Source organism: Pseudonaja textilis, chromosome Z (genome assembly GCF_049901715.1).
Source record: "Pseudonaja textilis isolate UNSWEBS1 chromosome Z, rPseTex1.2, whole genome shotgun sequence".
In the NCBI taxonomy this organism is placed as follows: Eukaryota; Metazoa; Chordata; class Lepidosauria; order Squamata; family Elapidae; genus Pseudonaja; species Pseudonaja textilis.
This window is the reverse complement of record NC_142008.1, coordinates 53122826-53141733: the sequence shown is the minus strand read 5'-3', so window position 1 is coordinate 53141733 and position 18908 is coordinate 53122826. Positions and strand designations below refer to the sequence as shown.

The 18908-nt window shown below is 36.2% G+C and overlaps 1 protein-coding gene and 1 long non-coding RNA gene across 3 annotated transcripts in view; one reads left to right on the top strand and one right to left on the bottom strand.

Moving 5' to 3' along the window:
* Window positions 1-18908, top strand: part of PIK3R4 (phosphoinositide-3-kinase regulatory subunit 4) — a 73382-nt gene that overhangs the window by 23354 nt on the left and 31120 nt on the right. For both annotated transcript variants that reach the window (XM_087916857.1, XM_087916858.1), the window contains 5 exons: window positions 350-495; window positions 1084-1287; window positions 2164-2365; window positions 3419-3618; window positions 4465-4675. In XM_087916857.1, coding sequence (XP_087772983.1) covers window positions 350-495; window positions 1084-1287; window positions 2164-2365; window positions 3419-3618; window positions 4465-4675 — 963 coding nt within the window. The remainder of the gene's footprint in view (window positions 1-349; window positions 496-1083; window positions 1288-2163; window positions 2366-3418; window positions 3619-4464; window positions 4676-18908) is intronic.
* On the bottom strand, window positions 15354-17684 carry LOC148124011 (uncharacterized). The gene is made up of 3 exons (XR_015740193.1): window positions 17309-17684; window positions 16840-16904; window positions 15354-16411 (listed from the first exon to the last, which is right to left on the bottom strand). It is a non-coding gene; the product is annotated as an uncharacterized LOC148124011 (long non-coding RNA).

Below are 18908 nucleotides of genomic sequence, written 5' to 3'. Positions count from 1 at the left end.
CCCCAACAGTCTGTGGGACTGTGAATTGGCCCTGTTTAAAAAGTTTGAGGACCCCTGAATTATAGGTTTGTGGGTATTATGAACAGTTTGGAATAAAATCAGAAATATTACAAAGCAGAAAAGAATTAAATTCTTAATGGAATATTCTGCCACATGCTAAAATTATAATTACAAAGGGATGATAGATGAATAAATAGGAACATTCTTCCTCTGGATTCATTTATTTGAAGTTTGAGTAAGAATTATTACGTGCATGTGTGTAAGAAATAGTATAAGTTTTTCCTCTAGAATTTGAATTATGTTTTTCATCCTATCTTATTAATTAATTAAAATTAACATTTCTTTTTAGCTCCTTTTTTGTGCCATCCTAATCTCTGGATTTGTTATGGAGCAGTAGGATTTATCACTGTTGTAGCACAGTATTTGAATATTGCTGATGTTTATTGCAAACTAATGCCTTACTTGCACTCCTTCATCACCCAGCCAATAATACAGGTAATAAACCAAGTGGCATATTATTATCATTCACAGCAGTGCATTATATAAGAGATCTTAAAATTTGCTTTACATTTCATTTTGTGAAATCTGTTTAGACAAGAATGAGTGGTCACAGCTCGTATAGCTGCAATGAATCTTGCATAACTTTTCTTCAATGACAGTAGTACCAGCTGTTGTTGCAACTTATTAAATTTCTCCATTTCTGTATTACTAATATTTTTTGGGGGGAGATAGAAGTATTAGAATCTGATAATAAAAATTGTGACCACATGCAGCCAATTTTTTCACTTTCTCTTTTTAAAATGAAACCAACAGTTGATTATGATTCACAAGACTTTTCAAAGGAAGCAACAATTCTATGGCATTTTAAATAGAAAGAGTATTGTAAAAGTAACAAATGGAAGCCAACAACTAATCTAAAACATTTGAAACCATTTCACTCAAAGTTAATTTTTACACTTCCTCTTTCAAAAGTCTGCCATTGTACTAGATCTCTGGAAGAAGAAAACTTTCTTTAAAAACTGAAATCCTTATGTTTTGTTTCCAATGGAACTGGATGTCTTCCTTGTTTTCTCTCAACTGCAGATAGATAAAGAAATTGTTCTCCTGAGTGTTCTGAAGGAACCTGTAAGCCGATCTATATTTGATTATGCTCTAAGGTCTAAGGATATAGGAAGCCTTTTCAGAACTCTACAGCTTCGTCAGAAAAAAAGAAGTGAGATTCTTTCTGACTGTCCACCTCCTGAAGATCCTGCAATTGCACAACTCTTAAAGAAGCTACTTTCTCAAGTAAATATTTTCGAGTATAATAATAGTAAAGCAAGGCAGAATCTGTGGTCACACAAGGATATGAATCATGGCAGTAGCTATGCAACATTCAGATAGATGGGTGGCACTTGTCACTCTTTTCACAAAAGCTCCCTTGAATTTATGTTGTGACATACCACTAGTCATTTTTCCAGTACTTCAGTAATGACCTCTAAAATAGCATACCTGTATTAAATAATAGAAATTGCTCTCAGGAAAAAAGAAATCTAGGTTAGAAACTTTACTTATAGAGGAAGAACACATCCAGACTGCCCTGAAATGTGTTTTTATATTTAAGTATTGCTCTTTATTAATTGGAATTCTTATAAGCTTAAGGTTCAATCAGTGATTAAACTTGTGTGGTTGATAATTTTCTTAAAAGTGATATGTGTAGAAAATCCTTGTGTCAATTGTGTGGAAATATTAAATACTTTAAATAACTGACCTGTATAAATAAAATATAATACTATTAGTTTCCATTAATGAATAAAAAATATTTTATTAAACCTATCATACTTTAAAAATTATAATCTTTTTGACAGATCTGTTGGATATGTTAGATTACCAAAATAATAATTGGCTATGTGGCTGAGCAGGGCAATCCGTGTCCTAAATTATTTTGATTACTAAAAGGCAACTTATTTTTATTTTTCACTTTGCTTTTGTATTTAGCAAATGATTTATTAATACATAATAAAATATAAAACATATAAATAAAAACATAATTTAGTTCTTGATTTCTAAAACACATTAAGATTAATTCACTTTGATTCTATTTGCTACACATTATGTATAACTTGGAATTCTCACCTGTTTTTCGCCAGTTATGATAATTTAAATACTGCGTTTTGGCAATAGGGAATGACTGAGGAAGAAGAAGACAAGCTGCTTGCCTTACGAGATTTCATGTTAAAGTCCAATAAAGCCAAGGCCAATGTAGTGGATCAGAGCCACCTCCATGACAGCATTCAAAAAGACGTAATCGACTTGGCAGCTTTGGGAATTATTGGGAGACAAGTTGATCTAATTAAAACTAAGCAGGAATCCGATGATAAACGTGGTTAGTATAGTTTCATGATTCACATCTTTTTACTAATTTGTATGTGGGAATATTTCTTAATCATTAGTGCACCTAGGATTCAGATTTAGTCATGCATAATTGGACTACCAATTTATATTATTTATATCATTTATATTATTTCCTGAAAATATTACTCAAAGGACAGGGGGATTGTGTTGAATGAGCATCTCTGCCATGGCTTGCCTTACCTTGTCTTTTCAAGGTAATACTACCTTGGCATATATAGGTAGTCCTCGACTTATGATCATAATTGAGCCCAAAATTTATGTTGCTAAATGAAGCATTTGTTAAGCAAGGTTTCCCTCATTTTATGATTTTTCTTGTTAAGATAGCAACATGGTTGTTAAGTGAATCTGACTTTGCCTGTAAGAAGATTGCAAAAGGTGTTCATATGAGCCCTGGGACACAGCAGCTGTTATAAATATGAGTCAGTATGAATTCTGATCATATGACCATGGGCTACTTCGGTGGTTATAAGTGAAAAATGGATATAAGTCACTTTTTTCAGTGCTATTTAACCTTGAATGGTCACTAAATGAACTGTTGTAAGTCGAGAACTATCTGTAATATTCTTCTTCTAGATGTGTCTCATGAAGTGAAAAGCAATAATTAATAATGAATGATTCTCCACCCCTTGCAGTTCAGGACATTGAGCACATAGCTGGTGTTTTAATATCTTGTTGGAAATGAAATCAAATTTCAAACTAACAATATGTGGCTTTGTAGGAAATAATATACCATTATGGTTAAGCTAAGTCTATTTTGAATACAAATTAAATAATCTGATGTCTATATGGTTTAACTGCTTTATAAACATGGAGCACCTTTGGGAATTAAGTTGAATGTTTCAGAGTTATTTAATGTTAGGCTGAAACCTTTGTCCAAATTCTTACTTGGTCACTGATTTATTTAAATCAGGGTGGGTAAATCCGTATATGTTTATTCTGCAATGATCCCAACCATTCTGGATTTTTTGCTATACGTCATGTTCAGTCTCATGATAATCCTTCTTTTGGGACTTGCTGATTTTAGCTAGAAAACATGTAAAACAAGATTCAAATGTAAATGAAGAATGGAAGAGTATGTTTGGCTCTTTGGAACCCTCTAGTATACAGCATCCCCTTACCAAAGGCTATGTCCAAACCTCTGACCAGGAAGCTATCCAAACTGGAAAACCTCTCCGATCAGAATCCTCTGCTGGCATTTGTATGCCTTTATCATCTTCTCCACAGGTATTTGAGGAAATATTTTAATTATTTTTTTGTTTCAGCCTTAATATCTTTGATAAAGTATAAAGAGGGTAAATGCCAAATTCTGGTTAATTATGAATCAGATATTGAACTGAAGAATCAAGAGCCATTAGAAGGATCTATTATGCTTTTCCAATGTCATCTTATGATCAATAAACTAGATTCTGAGTCCCTGATTGATGTAGTTTAGAGTTTCACAGAAGAACTTAGCCATTGATCTTTCAAAACAGTACAAAGTGCAGTTGTATAACATAACATATAACCTTGGCCTTTCGCTAATAATAAATATATATGTGCATATGTGTGTGTGTGTGTGTATGTATAAGTGTGTGTGTGTGTATGTATAAGTGTGTGTGTGTGTGTATGTATGTACGTATACATATATACACACATACAAACAAATCTAGGTATTTTACATATGTAACATATAACTTAGGCCTTTCATCAATAAAATATTTTTTCTTGCCTACTTGGTGAACATCAGAGCACATTTTCTCAGTTACTGTGATGAAAGATATTTTTTTCAGAAAACTTGCCAGTATTCATAGAATATTAACAAATACATTTCTAAATGTCATTGAATTGCTTCATGCAAAGAAAGGCCTTGATGCTCATTCTTGATTGCTTTTGTTTGGATCTTCATATCAGTCATTGTAATTAATGAACCTAGATACTTGATGCATTTGTTTTCCTGTTATACAAAAATAATGCACTAGCAGGTGAAGCCAAATTGAAGTCAGGAATAATCAAATTTCTAATGCAAAAGCTTAGAAGCTAGCTCCATTTTTTATTATATATCATCCAGCATGATTTATGTATGGCTTTCAGACAGCAAATGGACAAGCTATCCAAGTCAGAAAACCAACTATACAAGTTATAAGCAGTGTAGTTTCACCCTCTACATATCAACTGCGCATTACTACTTGTAAAACTGAACTTCAACAACTAATACAGCAGAAGCGTGAACAATGCAATGCAGAAAGAATTGCAAAACAGATGATGGAGAATGCAGAATGGGAGACAAAGCCACCACCCCCAGGTAATTCCAGTGTACTTTTAAACATTAGAAAATCTATCAAGGTAACACAACATAGGATTTTAGTCAGTGGTGGTATTCAGCCGGTTCGCCTCGGTTCAAGTGAATCGATAGCAAGGATTTGGCATGGGTCGCTGAACCGGTAGTAACTTCTGGCTGGCCATGCCCCCAACCCGGTTGCGCGGTCGCTACTCACTCGCTTGCCCCGTCCATCCAATGCGTCAGCCCGATGCTCACCCGCCCAGTAACTCCTTAAGGTATTTCTTTTTTTTTTTAACCTCCTGACAATCAGCTGTTCCTACAATCAGCTGTGCCGGGATTCCCCTCGCTTCTCACTGCTTCATCCAGGAGGCTTCCTTGAGGCCCAAGGCAAAAAATGGAGGGAGGGGGAGCAGCTCAGCAGGAAGGCCCCCAAAATGGGGTGGGGGGGGTGCTGCCAGAAAAGGCCTCAAAACTGAGCATGGAAGGGTGCTGTGTGCCCCTCCTAAGCTCCATTTTTTTTCTTCCTGAGCCCCTGGGGAGCCTTCTGGGAGCAAAAACCAGCCCCCAGAGCCCCCTGAGGCAAGGAAGGCCTCCAAAATGGGGGGAGGGGGACTGCCAAAAAAACCCCATGCCTATGCAATCACATGGTCATGCCCACCTAGCCACGCCCACAGAACCGGTAGTAAAAAATTTTGAATCCCACCACTGATTTTAGTTCTGCTGAGATAACAGCAAATTTTGGAAAAGAGAAATTCTGCTTCTTATGTTCTTTCCAATAAAGTCTAAAGTGATAAAATATCACTTCCTTGTTCTAGCTGTAACTTATGTTTTGTGAATGTAATAAGCATTTGCCTAAAAGTTATGAGATTCTCAGATTATCTAATCTTATCCATCAGGCTTTAATATATCAAGTTAGTACTGTGCTGTATTTAGTTATGTTTTTGAAATATGAAAATATGACTATTATTTTAGGTCAAAAATAGGTGGCTTCTTCTGAACTAAAATAATAGCCATATTTTCATATTTCTGATGTCCATATTTCTGAAGTCCTGTTACCTTTTCCTTTCTTTTTAGATCAAGATCTGAAGTTTTTGAACAAGGATATGTTTTGTAATAGATTGTGTTTCCCCCAAAATAAGATCTGGTCTTATATTTTGGGGGGCTCCAAAATAAGGGTTAGGGCTTATTTTGGGGGAAACACAAAATCCGGGTGATCAGCCTGGCTGGGTGCCCTAGTCCCACCCCCAATGCGTGCATAAAAGGCAACAAGTGCACAGGGTCTGACGGTGTTTAGCAGCAGCCACAGCCCCCCGGCCCCTTGATCGGCACACTCTGGGGCTGTGCACAGCACTAGTGAGTTGATTACCTCTCTAAGCAGCAGACAGAGGCAGAGGCACAGAGACAGGCGATCCAGATGCATTGCACAGGTCACAGGCAAGCCTAAAGCCTCCTGCTGTCCACCCACTTTGTCCCACCATCTCTCAGCTTGCTTGCAGCCTGCACAGTGTGTTTGGATCACCTGCCTTCCCCTGCCTCTGTCTCTGCCTGCTGCTTGGACAGGCAATCAGCTCACCTGCATTGTGCAGGCTGCAGCTGCTACTGGACATCATCGCCCTCGCTGACTCCGATGCTGCCACAGTCGCCCACACACCCCCTGGCTGATGACAACCTTAACTGGAGCTTATTTTGGGGGTAGGGTTTATATTAGGAGCACACTAACGATCAGCCTGGAGCTTATTTTCTGGTTAGGTCTCATTTTCAGGGAAACACAGTAACAGTACCTTTCTATATTATCTAATTTTATATTATCTCTATATTATGTAATCTTAAGTATTAAAAGGTATGACAGAGTACTGACTTCCTGATAATTACAATTGGCATTTATGTGGATATTTTTGAATTACTTATTAAATTTTCTACATAAAAACATTGGCTTAATATTGTCTGAAATTTTATCATAAGAAAACTTCAAAGTATATTATAGGATTAAAATAATCTACAATAAAATCTCAAAAAATTATGAAAATGATTGCCAGCTATAAAAAAAACCAAAGTCTAGGTGATATAATTTTTTCTTAATTGCCATTTTGCGACTAGTTAAATGAGTTCCTTGTATTAAAAAGTATTCATAGAAATAGTCTTTAGTTCACTGAGTGAAATAGTTTTCTTCACTCAGTAATGATTTCAACATTCAACATAAGAGCCTCTGGCGTAGTGGTTAGAGTGCAGTATTGCAAGCTGCTTCTGCAGCCAGCTGCCTACAATTTGGTAGTTCAAATCCCACCAGGCTCAAGGTTGACTCAGCCTTCCATCCTTCTGAGGTGGGTAAAATGAGGACCCAAATTGTTGGGGGCAATATGCTGACTCTGTAAACCACTTAGGGCTATAAAGCACTATAAAGCATTTTATAAGTCTAAGTGCTATTGCTATTGCTATATCTATGTGGACTGATTTTCATTGGTGATAAAAAACAGCCAAAGACATATTTATATTTATATTTTGCAACTGAAAAATAGTATCTTAAGCACATATTAATCCATATGAAACTTCTGATATTCCAAGAAGAAAACCATGTGCATAAATGGTCTTAGAAAATTAAAGATACCCAGCATAAATTGTGACAATTATTGACTAAATTATTTTGAATTATAAAATATTTTTTAATTATTTCATATATTATTATAACAGTTTTTCAAAAGCGGCATGTATCAGAAATGTATAATTCTTATTTCATGCTAGTTTAAAATGTGTAAGCTAGCCTAGCAGAATCTGCACGGCAGTCAGGCAGGCAGGCAAAATATGTGAGATAAACGTTTTTGTAGCTTACACTCAGTAAAACAGATACACTGTGCTAGTTAAATAGTTTATTCCAGTAAGAGTTATAGCATAGTCAAACAGTCCATATATCATTCACTAATTCAGTCCGTCCAGGGATTATTCAGTTGCAAATTCCAGTGTCAAAAAAAGAGGTCAGTAAACTTACAAATATCAGTCCAGTCCAGTCATCTCCTCGCAGTAGAGATATGAAGAAGTCAAACCTCCTTTCTTCCTTCAGCAATCAGCAACTCAGCAGTAGGGAAACACGCAGTTAACAAACCATCAATCCATGCAATCCAGTCAGAAATCGTCAGCTTCTCTTATGGCGGTTTCACACGGCACCCAAAATTACATGCTTTGCAGTTTAAAGTGACACACACTTAAACTTACAATCATAGTTTATATATATTATTTTACCCAAACTACGTTAGGTAATCTTGTTATTCCTAACAAGCTGCTTTTGTTGATGCAGGAGCTGTTCTGCATAGAATCATTTTTGAAAAGATAAAATTGCTATAGTTTGCCCTCCATATGTGCTACATTGTCAACATGAAATTTGAGAATACCTTTGTAAGTTTGAAGCCTCTAGAAGAAACTTATAGAATACAGGAAGATAATGAACCTATGGTGGTGAGAAAGTTTGTGAATTTTTATCCATGCCCTGCAGTATTTGACATACACTGACATAATGAGTCTTATTAAAGTTATTCTAGTTAAGCGAATCACATTCTGAACAATAGACTGCATCATATCTTTAATGAACACATTCACTACCTTGTTAGAAAAATTACATGAAGCCTTAAGTTATTCAGCTTTCAAGAGTGTCAGTTAAATCAGATGTTTTAGTTAATGAGATAACAACCATAACTTTTAGAAATTCTGCCCTACTAAAATAGACATGTTGATTGCGGCCATGAGAGTCTGCGCACAGGGTTGTAAAAGTGAATTGAAGTGATAACACAGGGCAATGCAGAAAAACAATTTCCAAGGCTCCTACAACTAGGAAGGGCAGTAAAACTTTTGCCACAGACTTAGGCCTTCACCAATTTACCAAAGGACAGAAAGTGTACAAATAAAGAAAATGCAGTATCGTTATTATTCTTTCTAATGGTTATCCAACAAAAATTATTCCAAAGACAAGATATGCAGTCTTCAGAAGGTTTCAAAAGAAGTCAGGTCTATGAAAAAGTGCTTGCAGGTGTTTTATGTCAGTGTCTGTGAAACTGTCATAAGATTATTGGGCATGGGAGAATACAAGAAGCAAACCATCATTCTTGAGAAATTATATGCTGCTGTTTCAGGTTTCTCATGATTTGGTAAGCCACTGCAACAATGTCCTATAGATAGATGAAAGTGGAACATTCTGGCATTAAAAAATGTTATTTGAGAAAAAACACTGAATTACACAAAAAGAACTTCATTGCTACTATGAAGTTGTGGTAGAAATATAATGGACTGGGGTTAGTTTGTAGTCTCAGGGCTCAGCTGGCTCACATTCTTTGAGGGATAAGAGTTTTGATTGCACCAGGAAATTTTACAGGATAATATTGGGATATCTGTCCGTGAGGTGAAATTTTAAAAACTGTGGCTAGTGCAACACAAGAACAATCTTAAAAATACAAATGTCTACAATAAAATAGCCAAAGAGAAGGGTACAATAAGAATTTAGAAGAGTGCAATAAAATAGCCAAAAAGAAGTGGCTGAATTCAGATTTTGAGTTTTGAACTGAAGCTTGAGACATGTAAAGAAATTAGTTCCTGCAAGATAACACCAAAATGTCAATGAGTTGAAACAGTTTTAAAAAGGAATGAACCAAAATATCTCCAAGCTAGTGTAAGAGATTGATCAACAGTTACAGAAAATGTTTGGCTAAAAATCATTGTTGCTAAAAAAAAGGTGTTACTACATATATTTACTCCAACAATGAATATAATTGAACAATGAAATTTGACTCAATTATAGCTCTAATTGAACTATAATTCATATATAATGTGTGTTGTTGGTTTATATATGAACAGGACTTGGGTGAAATTTAGATTAAATTACATGGCACAAAACAGCTAGCCGTCATTTAGTGACCACAATTGGGACTGGCAATGTGGTTGTTAAACAAAGCAGTTGCTAAATGAAAATCATATGAGTGCAGCTGTGCTTATAATTTTCTGCAGCTTTTCTTTGTTTTACAGTATCAAAAGGAAATGACCCCCAATAGCCCCAAAATTTAAACAATAGGGAAAGTTTGTGGAATAGGCAAACTTTGTTGCAAGGAAGCCAGATAAAAGGGCAAACTTTTTGCCTACTCCCTCACCATTTGGAATGATGGTGGGATAATTAACAAGAGAATTGATATTTGATTTACATTCATTGGACAGGAAGAGACTGTAATAAGTGATCTAGCAGGTACACAATGGGAGAGTACACACTAAAAAGAATGTGCTAGTGCCAGCTGCTTGCCTAGCAGGGTTGTAAGCTGTTTGGAAGACAAACAAAAGCCTTTAATATGAAATTGATTAGGGTCTTGTTTATCTTGAAACAGCAAATGTGAGCTCATTAGAGGGTTCTGAATGATTATAAAGTCACAGACTTTGTTTTTAGCACTTTTTACGGATGTGCTGCACTATGGAGAAAAGCTGCTCAGGAAGGCATAGCTTATTTAAGCAATCTCTTCACTTGGCGAGGAGGAGAGAGGAAAAAATGGGTCAGGCACAAGGCAACTTGTGGGCATTGATTGCAGAATTATATTTCATCCTCATAACTGAGAATAGTTGGTTCTGGGGCAGTTATTAAATGAGGACTACCTATATTATAGAGTTACAGATATTCTGAAGAGTTCACAACTTTCTCCTACCACTGTAAAAATCTACCATTGTACGCCATAAACAATGAATTCTGAATAAATAGTTTATCAATAAAGTCCTGCTGCATTACATGGTCCTATTAGAGCTGCAGAAAATTTTAGTTTAATTCTAAATCAGGTACTCCATATGCAATATAGAAATATTTTATTTTAACACAGAATACCTCTCTCCTTATCCAGTTACTTTATGTACTTAACATTGTTGCAGTTTTTCATGTTATTTTGATGTACAGTAGTGGCCAAAATTGTGGAAACCTTTTGGTAAAAGTGTATTTTTTGATGGCTAATAACACCACTTTTTTTGGAGTAGTACCATAAAATTATATATCAATGGAAAGATAATTTAATCAAGAATGTACAGTAATGCAACAAAGTTTGTTCAATTATCTGTATTCTATGAAACATTATAGCCAAATAACCAGAAAAAGGAAGCACAACTTGCTTAGGTTGATATCAGGTAGCTTTCCTTCATCTGATTGCAACCCAAAAGCATGAGTGTTTAGAGAAGGTGTCATCTTGTTTTTGCAATGACTCTTCTGTATGCATCTCTAGTAACATTTAATCTCTGGTAACATTGAACTGCAAACCAAGTCACACTTCGCCAGACCAATTCTTGAATATAGCTCATCTGCCTGGAATCCACACTGAATAATGGACATTAATACAATTGAAACTTCTGGGGGTGACGTCGGGACAAAGAGAGGAGATGAAGAACAGGCTGGTTTCTTCACCCCCTTTCTTTGGTGCTGGAATGATCCTGTGGGGAACATGAATCCTGAAGAGAATCATGATAGTGGGGGGATACTCTAGGAGTGAAGCTGCGGAGGGCGAGCACCCTTGTGACAAAGAGGAAACCTTCAAGCCCAGCAAGAGGCTGTCATTTCTCTTTTTCTGTTTTTCTTCTTTTGATTACAAAAAACTAGGAGATAAGTGTTCATATTTACACAAACTGCTAGCAGAGTAGTTTTTACAAGTTATTCTAGAGAAATTAAGAATAGATAAATTTAGTAAGACTTGATTAGACTTGTATATAAATCCCTATATTAATTTAGATTATATTTACTTAATTATAGTCAATATAGCAAATTTATTAACACTTAAGCGACTGTACTCCTATTTAGTAGAGCTATAATTAATACTTATAGACATATACATTTGAACAGAACAAATACATATTTGAACAGATAAATTAACTTTTTACTTAAGGGGGGATTGTTGTATACCTATTATATTTATTATACTTACAGTTGATATATTATCTGTATATTTTTTTATATATCTATACACTGATATATTTAGATAGTTATATATATTTATATGGGCAAGATAAATTGTGTATTTAAGATATTAATAGAGGGTTGTTGATTGTGAAAGAACTGGAAAATTTATAATTATTCGAATAAGCATCTGAGAATTGGGAGAATTACATTGGTAACTTCATAAACTTTAATAATAATTTTAACAATCCATATTAGTTAATGCCAATTTGGGATAACGTGTATAGTATTTTAGGAAAGCAGACTGAAGTATTAAAAGAAATGACAAGCATTACTACTACAATGTTGAAGACTGGGAAAAAACCTACACCAGTCGCAACAACTTCAACGATAGTAGCTTCACCCTCAACACAAAAAACAATTGATGAGATGCTAATGGCAGAAAAACAGAACATTGCTTCTAACTTCAGTATACAAACTACATTATTTACATTACAGGAAATGATGCTAAAGCTTCAGGAAACCATGATCATACAGAAATGAGAGCGGATATAAATGTAATCAAAGAAGAAATGGGAAAACTAAAAAATGAAATGAAATCGGACATAACTAATCTTGATGGGAAAGTTGGCTCAATTCAACAAGCCCTAGAAAAGAATGAACACACAATAAAAGAAGCCAAAAAACGAACAGAACAAAATGAAAAAAGATTAGAAAGGATTGATCAACAAATGAAAATAATAAAGAAATGGAAGACTCCTTGATCCACCTTGAGATGGATTGGACATCATTGTATCTTAGATTTCAAAATGTTGTGGAAACCAAGTAAGAAGATCTGGAAAAGGTGATGGGTGAAATCTTAGCAGATACATTAGGAAGAGACAAAAATGAAATACTGAACAAATTGGACAATGTGTATAGGGTAAGCACGAGTTATGCCAGGCGACATAAACTCCCAGAAGAAGTACGCATAAGGCTTACAAGAAGAAAGGTACAAGACATTATATATAGAATAATGAGAGATGAACCTGTTGTCCTCAAGGGAAAGGAGATTCAGATATTGAAACAGGTCCCGAGAAGGGTAAGGGAACAGACGGGGCTATAGATTTCTGGCTGTGCAATTGAACAAAAGGACATTCTCTTTGGTGGCTGATTCCTGAAGGGATACTATTGCGTGGGAAGAGAATTAAAATTGACACTCCAGAGAAGGCACAGGATTTCTGTGACCAACTAGTCGGTCCGGAAGATCAGAGCAGCAAGGAGGAACTTGAATCAAATACCCAAGAGGAACATCAGCAATAAGAGAATAAAGAGGAAGAACAAAGAGTGGGAAAGACAGATCATCAACAGGAACAAGAAGACTAGAAGAACTAGAACACAAAGAGAGATACAGGCAAGCAGAAGACAAGGAATTAGGTACAATTAAGAGAATGAAGAAGAAATGAATCTACTATCAATTAATATAAATGGTTTAAATTTGGCAATAAAGAGGAAACAAACATTAGCAAAACGAAATAAACAGAAAGTAGATATAATATGTTTACAAGAGATACATATTCAAAAAATGGATGAAAAATATCTAGAATGCCAAATTAGGGAAATTATACACTGTGCCAGCAGATAAGGGAAAACGAAGGGAATAGCTGTATATATTAAAGAGGAGATAAAAGCGAAATTAATTTTTGCAGATCCCAATGGAAGAATTTTGATGATGAAAGTGTGGATAGCTCTAAAATCAGTATTATTAGTAGTAATCTATGCACCCAATGAAAACCAACAAAATTTTTACAAAATATTACATAAGAAAATTATTGAATTAGAACAAAGAAATATCTGTATCATAGGAGACTATAATGCAATAGTAGACCATAAAAAAGACTATAAAGGTGAAAAGAAAAAAGGAAAGAAAAGAGAACTACTAAAAGCATGTCTTGAAATGTTTACAGAACTTAATTTGATGGATGTTTGGAGAAAACTAAACCCAGAAATTTTTTTTTACTTTTTATTCTAATCCACACCAATCATGGTCACGCATTGATATGGCCTGGATGGGAGGAGAAAGTGGAAGACATTGAAATTTTACCAAATTGTTGTGCTGACCACAACCCACTTAAAATAAGCTGGAGAGGTAGAAAGAAAACAAGACGTGGGTGGACTCTAAACACTGAAATATTAAAAGATACTAAATTGGTTCAGAAACTGAGAAAAGAATTAACATATTTCTTTAAGGAAAATAATAGACAACACATGTCAACACAGAATTTATGGGATACCATGAAAGCAGTTACTCGGGGGATCACAATATATATAGCAAAAAGGTTCAAAGAAAAATTTGCTCAACTAAATAAGTTGCAGGAAACAATTAAGAAATTAGAGACTAAATTATAAAATGCTCCACAAAACATTAAATTAAAAGAAAAAATGACTTTAACTAAACATAAACTTAATCTAGTAGATCAAGAAGAAATGATGAAAAATCTAAAAATAGCTAGACAAACATCCTTTGAACAAGCTAATAAACCAGGAAGGTGGTTCTCTTACAAGCTTAAAGAGAAAGAAAAAAGAATCATCTATCAACTACAAGATGAAAATGGAGAATATCATCATACAATAGAAAGAAAGAAAAAATACAATTGAACTAGTCTGGAGGTATTTCAGAGAAGAGTACTCTACTCCTCAGGTTGTAATAGATTACCTTATGCCACCAGGCTTGAAATTTTGAATCTAGACAACTTAGAACTACGCCACCTATGGTCTGACCTAAGTTTAGTACACAAAATTGTCTGCTACAATGTCCTACCTGTCAATGACTACTTCAGCTTCAATCACAATAACACATAGGCAAACAATAGATACAAACTCAAAATAAACCGCTCCAAACTTGGTTGCAGAAAATACGACTTCAGCAACAGTGATCAATGCTTGGAACGCACTACCTGACTTTGTTGTTGCTGTGTTTTTAAGTTCTCCCTCTGGTCCGATCCAGCAGGGGGCGCCCAGCCGCAACCTGATTGACTGTATAAAAGCTGTATAAAAGGAGCTGTCAAACACGCCAACAGCTGTTGCCTCATGGCTGAGCTTAATCTGTGGTGTTAGTGAGCAAAGCTTAAATAAAACCTGAACAACCAAGCCAACTGCCTCACCTCATTTTGTAGTGTGTTTATTTCCAAGAACAAAACACTGGCAATGAATGTGGGATGCCTTTCCTATCCTTGAGGCAGAAGGTGAGCTGAAAGAGCAAGTCACTAAGGGTGGACAAGTGAGTTAGAAGATCTCTGTTTGAGGCACATTAATGAATCACTCTGAGGGGCTTGAGAGCTAAATTCTACCTGTCACCCAGCCTCAAGGAATCAGAGGTTCTCTGAAGCCATCACTAAGAATGACAGTGTTAAATTCGTTTGTGCCATTTGGTGCTGCCACAGAAACCTGGGAACCATACATAGAGAGATTTAACTGTTTCCTTGAGGCAAATGATCTGGTAGAGCTAACAAGCAGCAAGCGGAGAGTGCTCTTTTTAAACTTCTGTGGCAAACAAATGTTTGACACTGCCAGAGCTCTTTTATCTACTCAGCCTTTTTCCATAGTTTCCTGGGACGAGCTGATGGCTAAGCTGAAGAACCACTATGTCCCAACACCATCCCAAATTGTCTGAAGACATGCATTCCACTGTCTTGATCAAGCCGAAGGAGAGTCAGTTAATCAGTATGTAGCAGGATGGCTGCCCTGCACTGTGACTTTAAGGAGCTGGATGACGTCCTACTGGATCGGTTGGTATGTGGGCTTAAAGATCTTCACATCCAGCGCAGGACTTCCGGTGGCAAGGCAAGGACAGTCAGAGGGGCAGAAATCCGCTCGTGATTCTAGCCATCCTTTTCTTGAGTTTGGTGCGATCTTTCGGGGTGCTCGAGTCTTGGAGAGACCCGTGCCGGTGTGGGGGAACCTTGGGCTGCAGTGTGGGGAAAGCAACCCCCCTGCAACGAAGAGGAAGCCCTCCAGAGCCCAACGATCAAGGAAAGCCTCCTGTTAATGGAGGCTCCGAAGTCCGGACTGCCACCGATGGGAAGGGAAGAGTAAGTGAAAGTTTGCAAGCTCGAGGGGAAAGAGAGTTGTGGTTAAAGACAGTGGCAGAGAAGATATTTGACTGACAATAGACTGATTTCAGGCTGTTAAATACTGTGTGAATGCCTGCTGTGAGCTCTAAGAGAAAGCGGCTACAAAAGAATTGGTCTAGTGAAAGTGAAGGAGCTTGGCAGGCAGAAGAGAGAGTTGGGAATAAAAAAGAAGTAAAGAGAATTTTGGAAGTCTGAAGACCAGCACGGGGGGGCAAGTAAAAAGACTCTATTATCACTAACATTTGGATTGAAGCTATTAAATCGGAGCCAGAAGCAGAACGAAGCCGATCGGGGGAAAAGACAGAGTGACATCATAGGCGGCATCCAGAATGCTGAAGTGGCTACAACAAAGTAACAGATCTAACTTTTTGAAGGGACACAATCTAATCTATAAACTCTGGGAAAATTGAGAACCAGTCCTAGCAGAGGAGACAGTTCCTTTCTCTATTTGAAGGAGATCAGATCAATTGATTTAAAGAACACTAAAATATAAGTAAAAGAGGAAGTCTCTAAGCGAGTGGGAACATTGCTTACTGGCAGCTGTTACTCAGCAAATCTTCATTTGCCATTTCCGGTGTGCACGAAGTGGAAGCTTCCAAAGTGAAAAGCGGAAACAAAAACTCTTGTTTTTGGAATTTTCTTTTCCTCTACCCCTTTCTGTGTGTACATACTTACTAAAATAGCCTCTCTTCTTTCCTACTTGTTGATGGTATGCTATGTGGAAATATGCTTGCTTTTTTTCTCTGATCTCCTCTTGATAAATATGTACATTTAGTAAAGAACTATTAGAGTGTTAAAACATTGGATTAATTAATTTAGTTAAGTTATTATTAATAGAGATTGTTATAATTTGAAGGGGAATATAGGGGAGACCCTAAGAATATTAAGCATTAGTTATTTAACAATCTTAGAGCTCTCTAGACCAATATTACATTTCATTGTGTAGGTGTATCTGTGAATGTAATATATTGTGTAGTTAAGGTTACTTTATATTGAAGTTAAACTAGAGAAATATATATACACTTTACTAATTAGTTAAGAATATAGCTACTTAATAGATTGATAGATCCTGGTCAATTTTAGTTACAGAACTAAAAATATTGAATGCCAATTTGGAATAATATATTTAGCATTGTACAACAACAAAAACAAATTTTAAAGGAAATGACTACTACAACTACCACTGCTCTGAAATCTGGTAGGAAGGTTAATCCCACAATATCGACCACTTTGGCAACATCTTCACCTATGGCACAAAAAACAATAGAGGAAACACTACCAACAGAGAAGTCAACTAGCATCTCGAATGCGAATATTCAAGCAATGTTCCTAACCTTACAGGACTCATTGACAAGATTGCAAGAAACAATGATTAAAAACCATAGTGAAACAAGGGCAGATATCAATGAATTGAAGGAAGAAATGGGGAAACTAAAGACAGAAATGAAAGCGGACATTTCCAAAGTAGAGGATAAAGTGGGGGTGTTGCAGCAGGCCTTGGAGAAAAACGAAGTTATAATAAAAGAAGCAGAGAAAAGAACCGAACGAACGGAAAGGGAATCAGAAAGGGTGGATGAAGATCTCAAAAGCATGAGCAAAGAAATGGAGGACTCCCTCGTCCTCCTAGAAATGGACAAGGCAGCAACTTACCTAAGATTCCAAAATGTGGCAGAATCAAAAGAAGAAGACCTGGAATACTTGATGGCAGAAATACTGGCCGGTTTATTGAAGATGGATAAAGATGAAATTCAAAAAGAGTTTGATGAAGTCTACCGGTTAATACAAACTATGCAAGACGCCACAAATGTTCCAGGGAAGTACACATACGATTCACTAGAAGATGTGTTCGAGACATGATATATAGAACCTCAAGAGATAAAACAATAACCTACAAAGAGAAAGAAATTGTGATTCTTAAACAGATACCAAGGAGAATAAGGGAACAAAGGCGTGACTATAAATTTCTGGCAGCATATTTAAATAAAAAAAAGAATTACATTTAAATGGCTTATTCCAGAAGGAATGTTAGTGTTAGTGTTTGGGGACAAACCCCCGAGCAGAATGCACAGCAGCAGTCAAGCCAGGCAGCCAAATGAGAGTGAGGCTGGGCCTATGAGTATACACACACTTGAGACAAAAACACTGTTTGTGATTTTAAATAGGTATTTAATTCACACAGAGATTAAGAAGAGTCATTCAGTCCATATGTCAGTATCCAGTATATCTATCCAGTTACCTAGTCTTTTAAACAGTAAATACAATGTCTTTATCTGCTTGTAAATCTTTCTTCTTCTGATACCTTTCTCTCAAAGACAATGCTGAATCCACAGCTCACCAAGCAAACAGTCCTTGTGTTCAGTAGAGAGAAGTATCTTGCACAGTAGACATCTCATACAGGAGTAAACAGTAGTAGGCAGACAGACAGCAAACAGACCAGAGACCAGTAACACCAGGAACCAGGAATCAGACCAGGAGCTCGAAACCAGGAAGTGTTACGTCTCTCTCACTGCCTAATATTGCAGCCTGCAACCGCACCCATAATTATGCAATGACATTGCAGTTTGGAGCTTAAAGTTGCAAACACATAAACCTAGGTTTTATATATTCATTCACCCAAACCAGTTGGTGTATCCATATACCCAACATACTCCCCTTTTGGGTGACATGAATATATAATGCCTTTACAATCTGAACCCATATTTTTCACAACTCTCTAGGTGCTTGTTAACACCTTGGGCTTTAGTAAAATTATCAGCTATATTGTCCTCCGACATACAGTACTCTAGCTGTATTATTTTACTATTTACAGATTGCCTTACATTCAGATATCTCAAATCTGTATGCTTGCTCCTAGTTTTTACTGCAATACTTGTAGCCATTTGAATTGCTGCCTGATTATCTTCATGTACAATTATAGGGTAATTTACAGTTATACCCATATCCTTCAACATTTGTTTGTACATAATCAATTCAGTACACAATAAAGATAAACAGGAGAATTCTGCCTCCATAGTAGACAAACTTATATGCTGTTGTCTAATTGACTTCCAACCAATTAATGTCTTACCCAGCATTATGGCTGTTCCTGAAGTCGACTTTCTAGTATCTCTTTCTGCTGCAAAACTAGCATCTGCATAAGCACTCAATATGAGATCACCTTCTGGTTCTAAATACAGTGCATGGTGTAATGTTCCTTTAAGATATCTTAAGATTCTTTTCAATGCATTCCAGTGACATTGAAGTGGGTCAT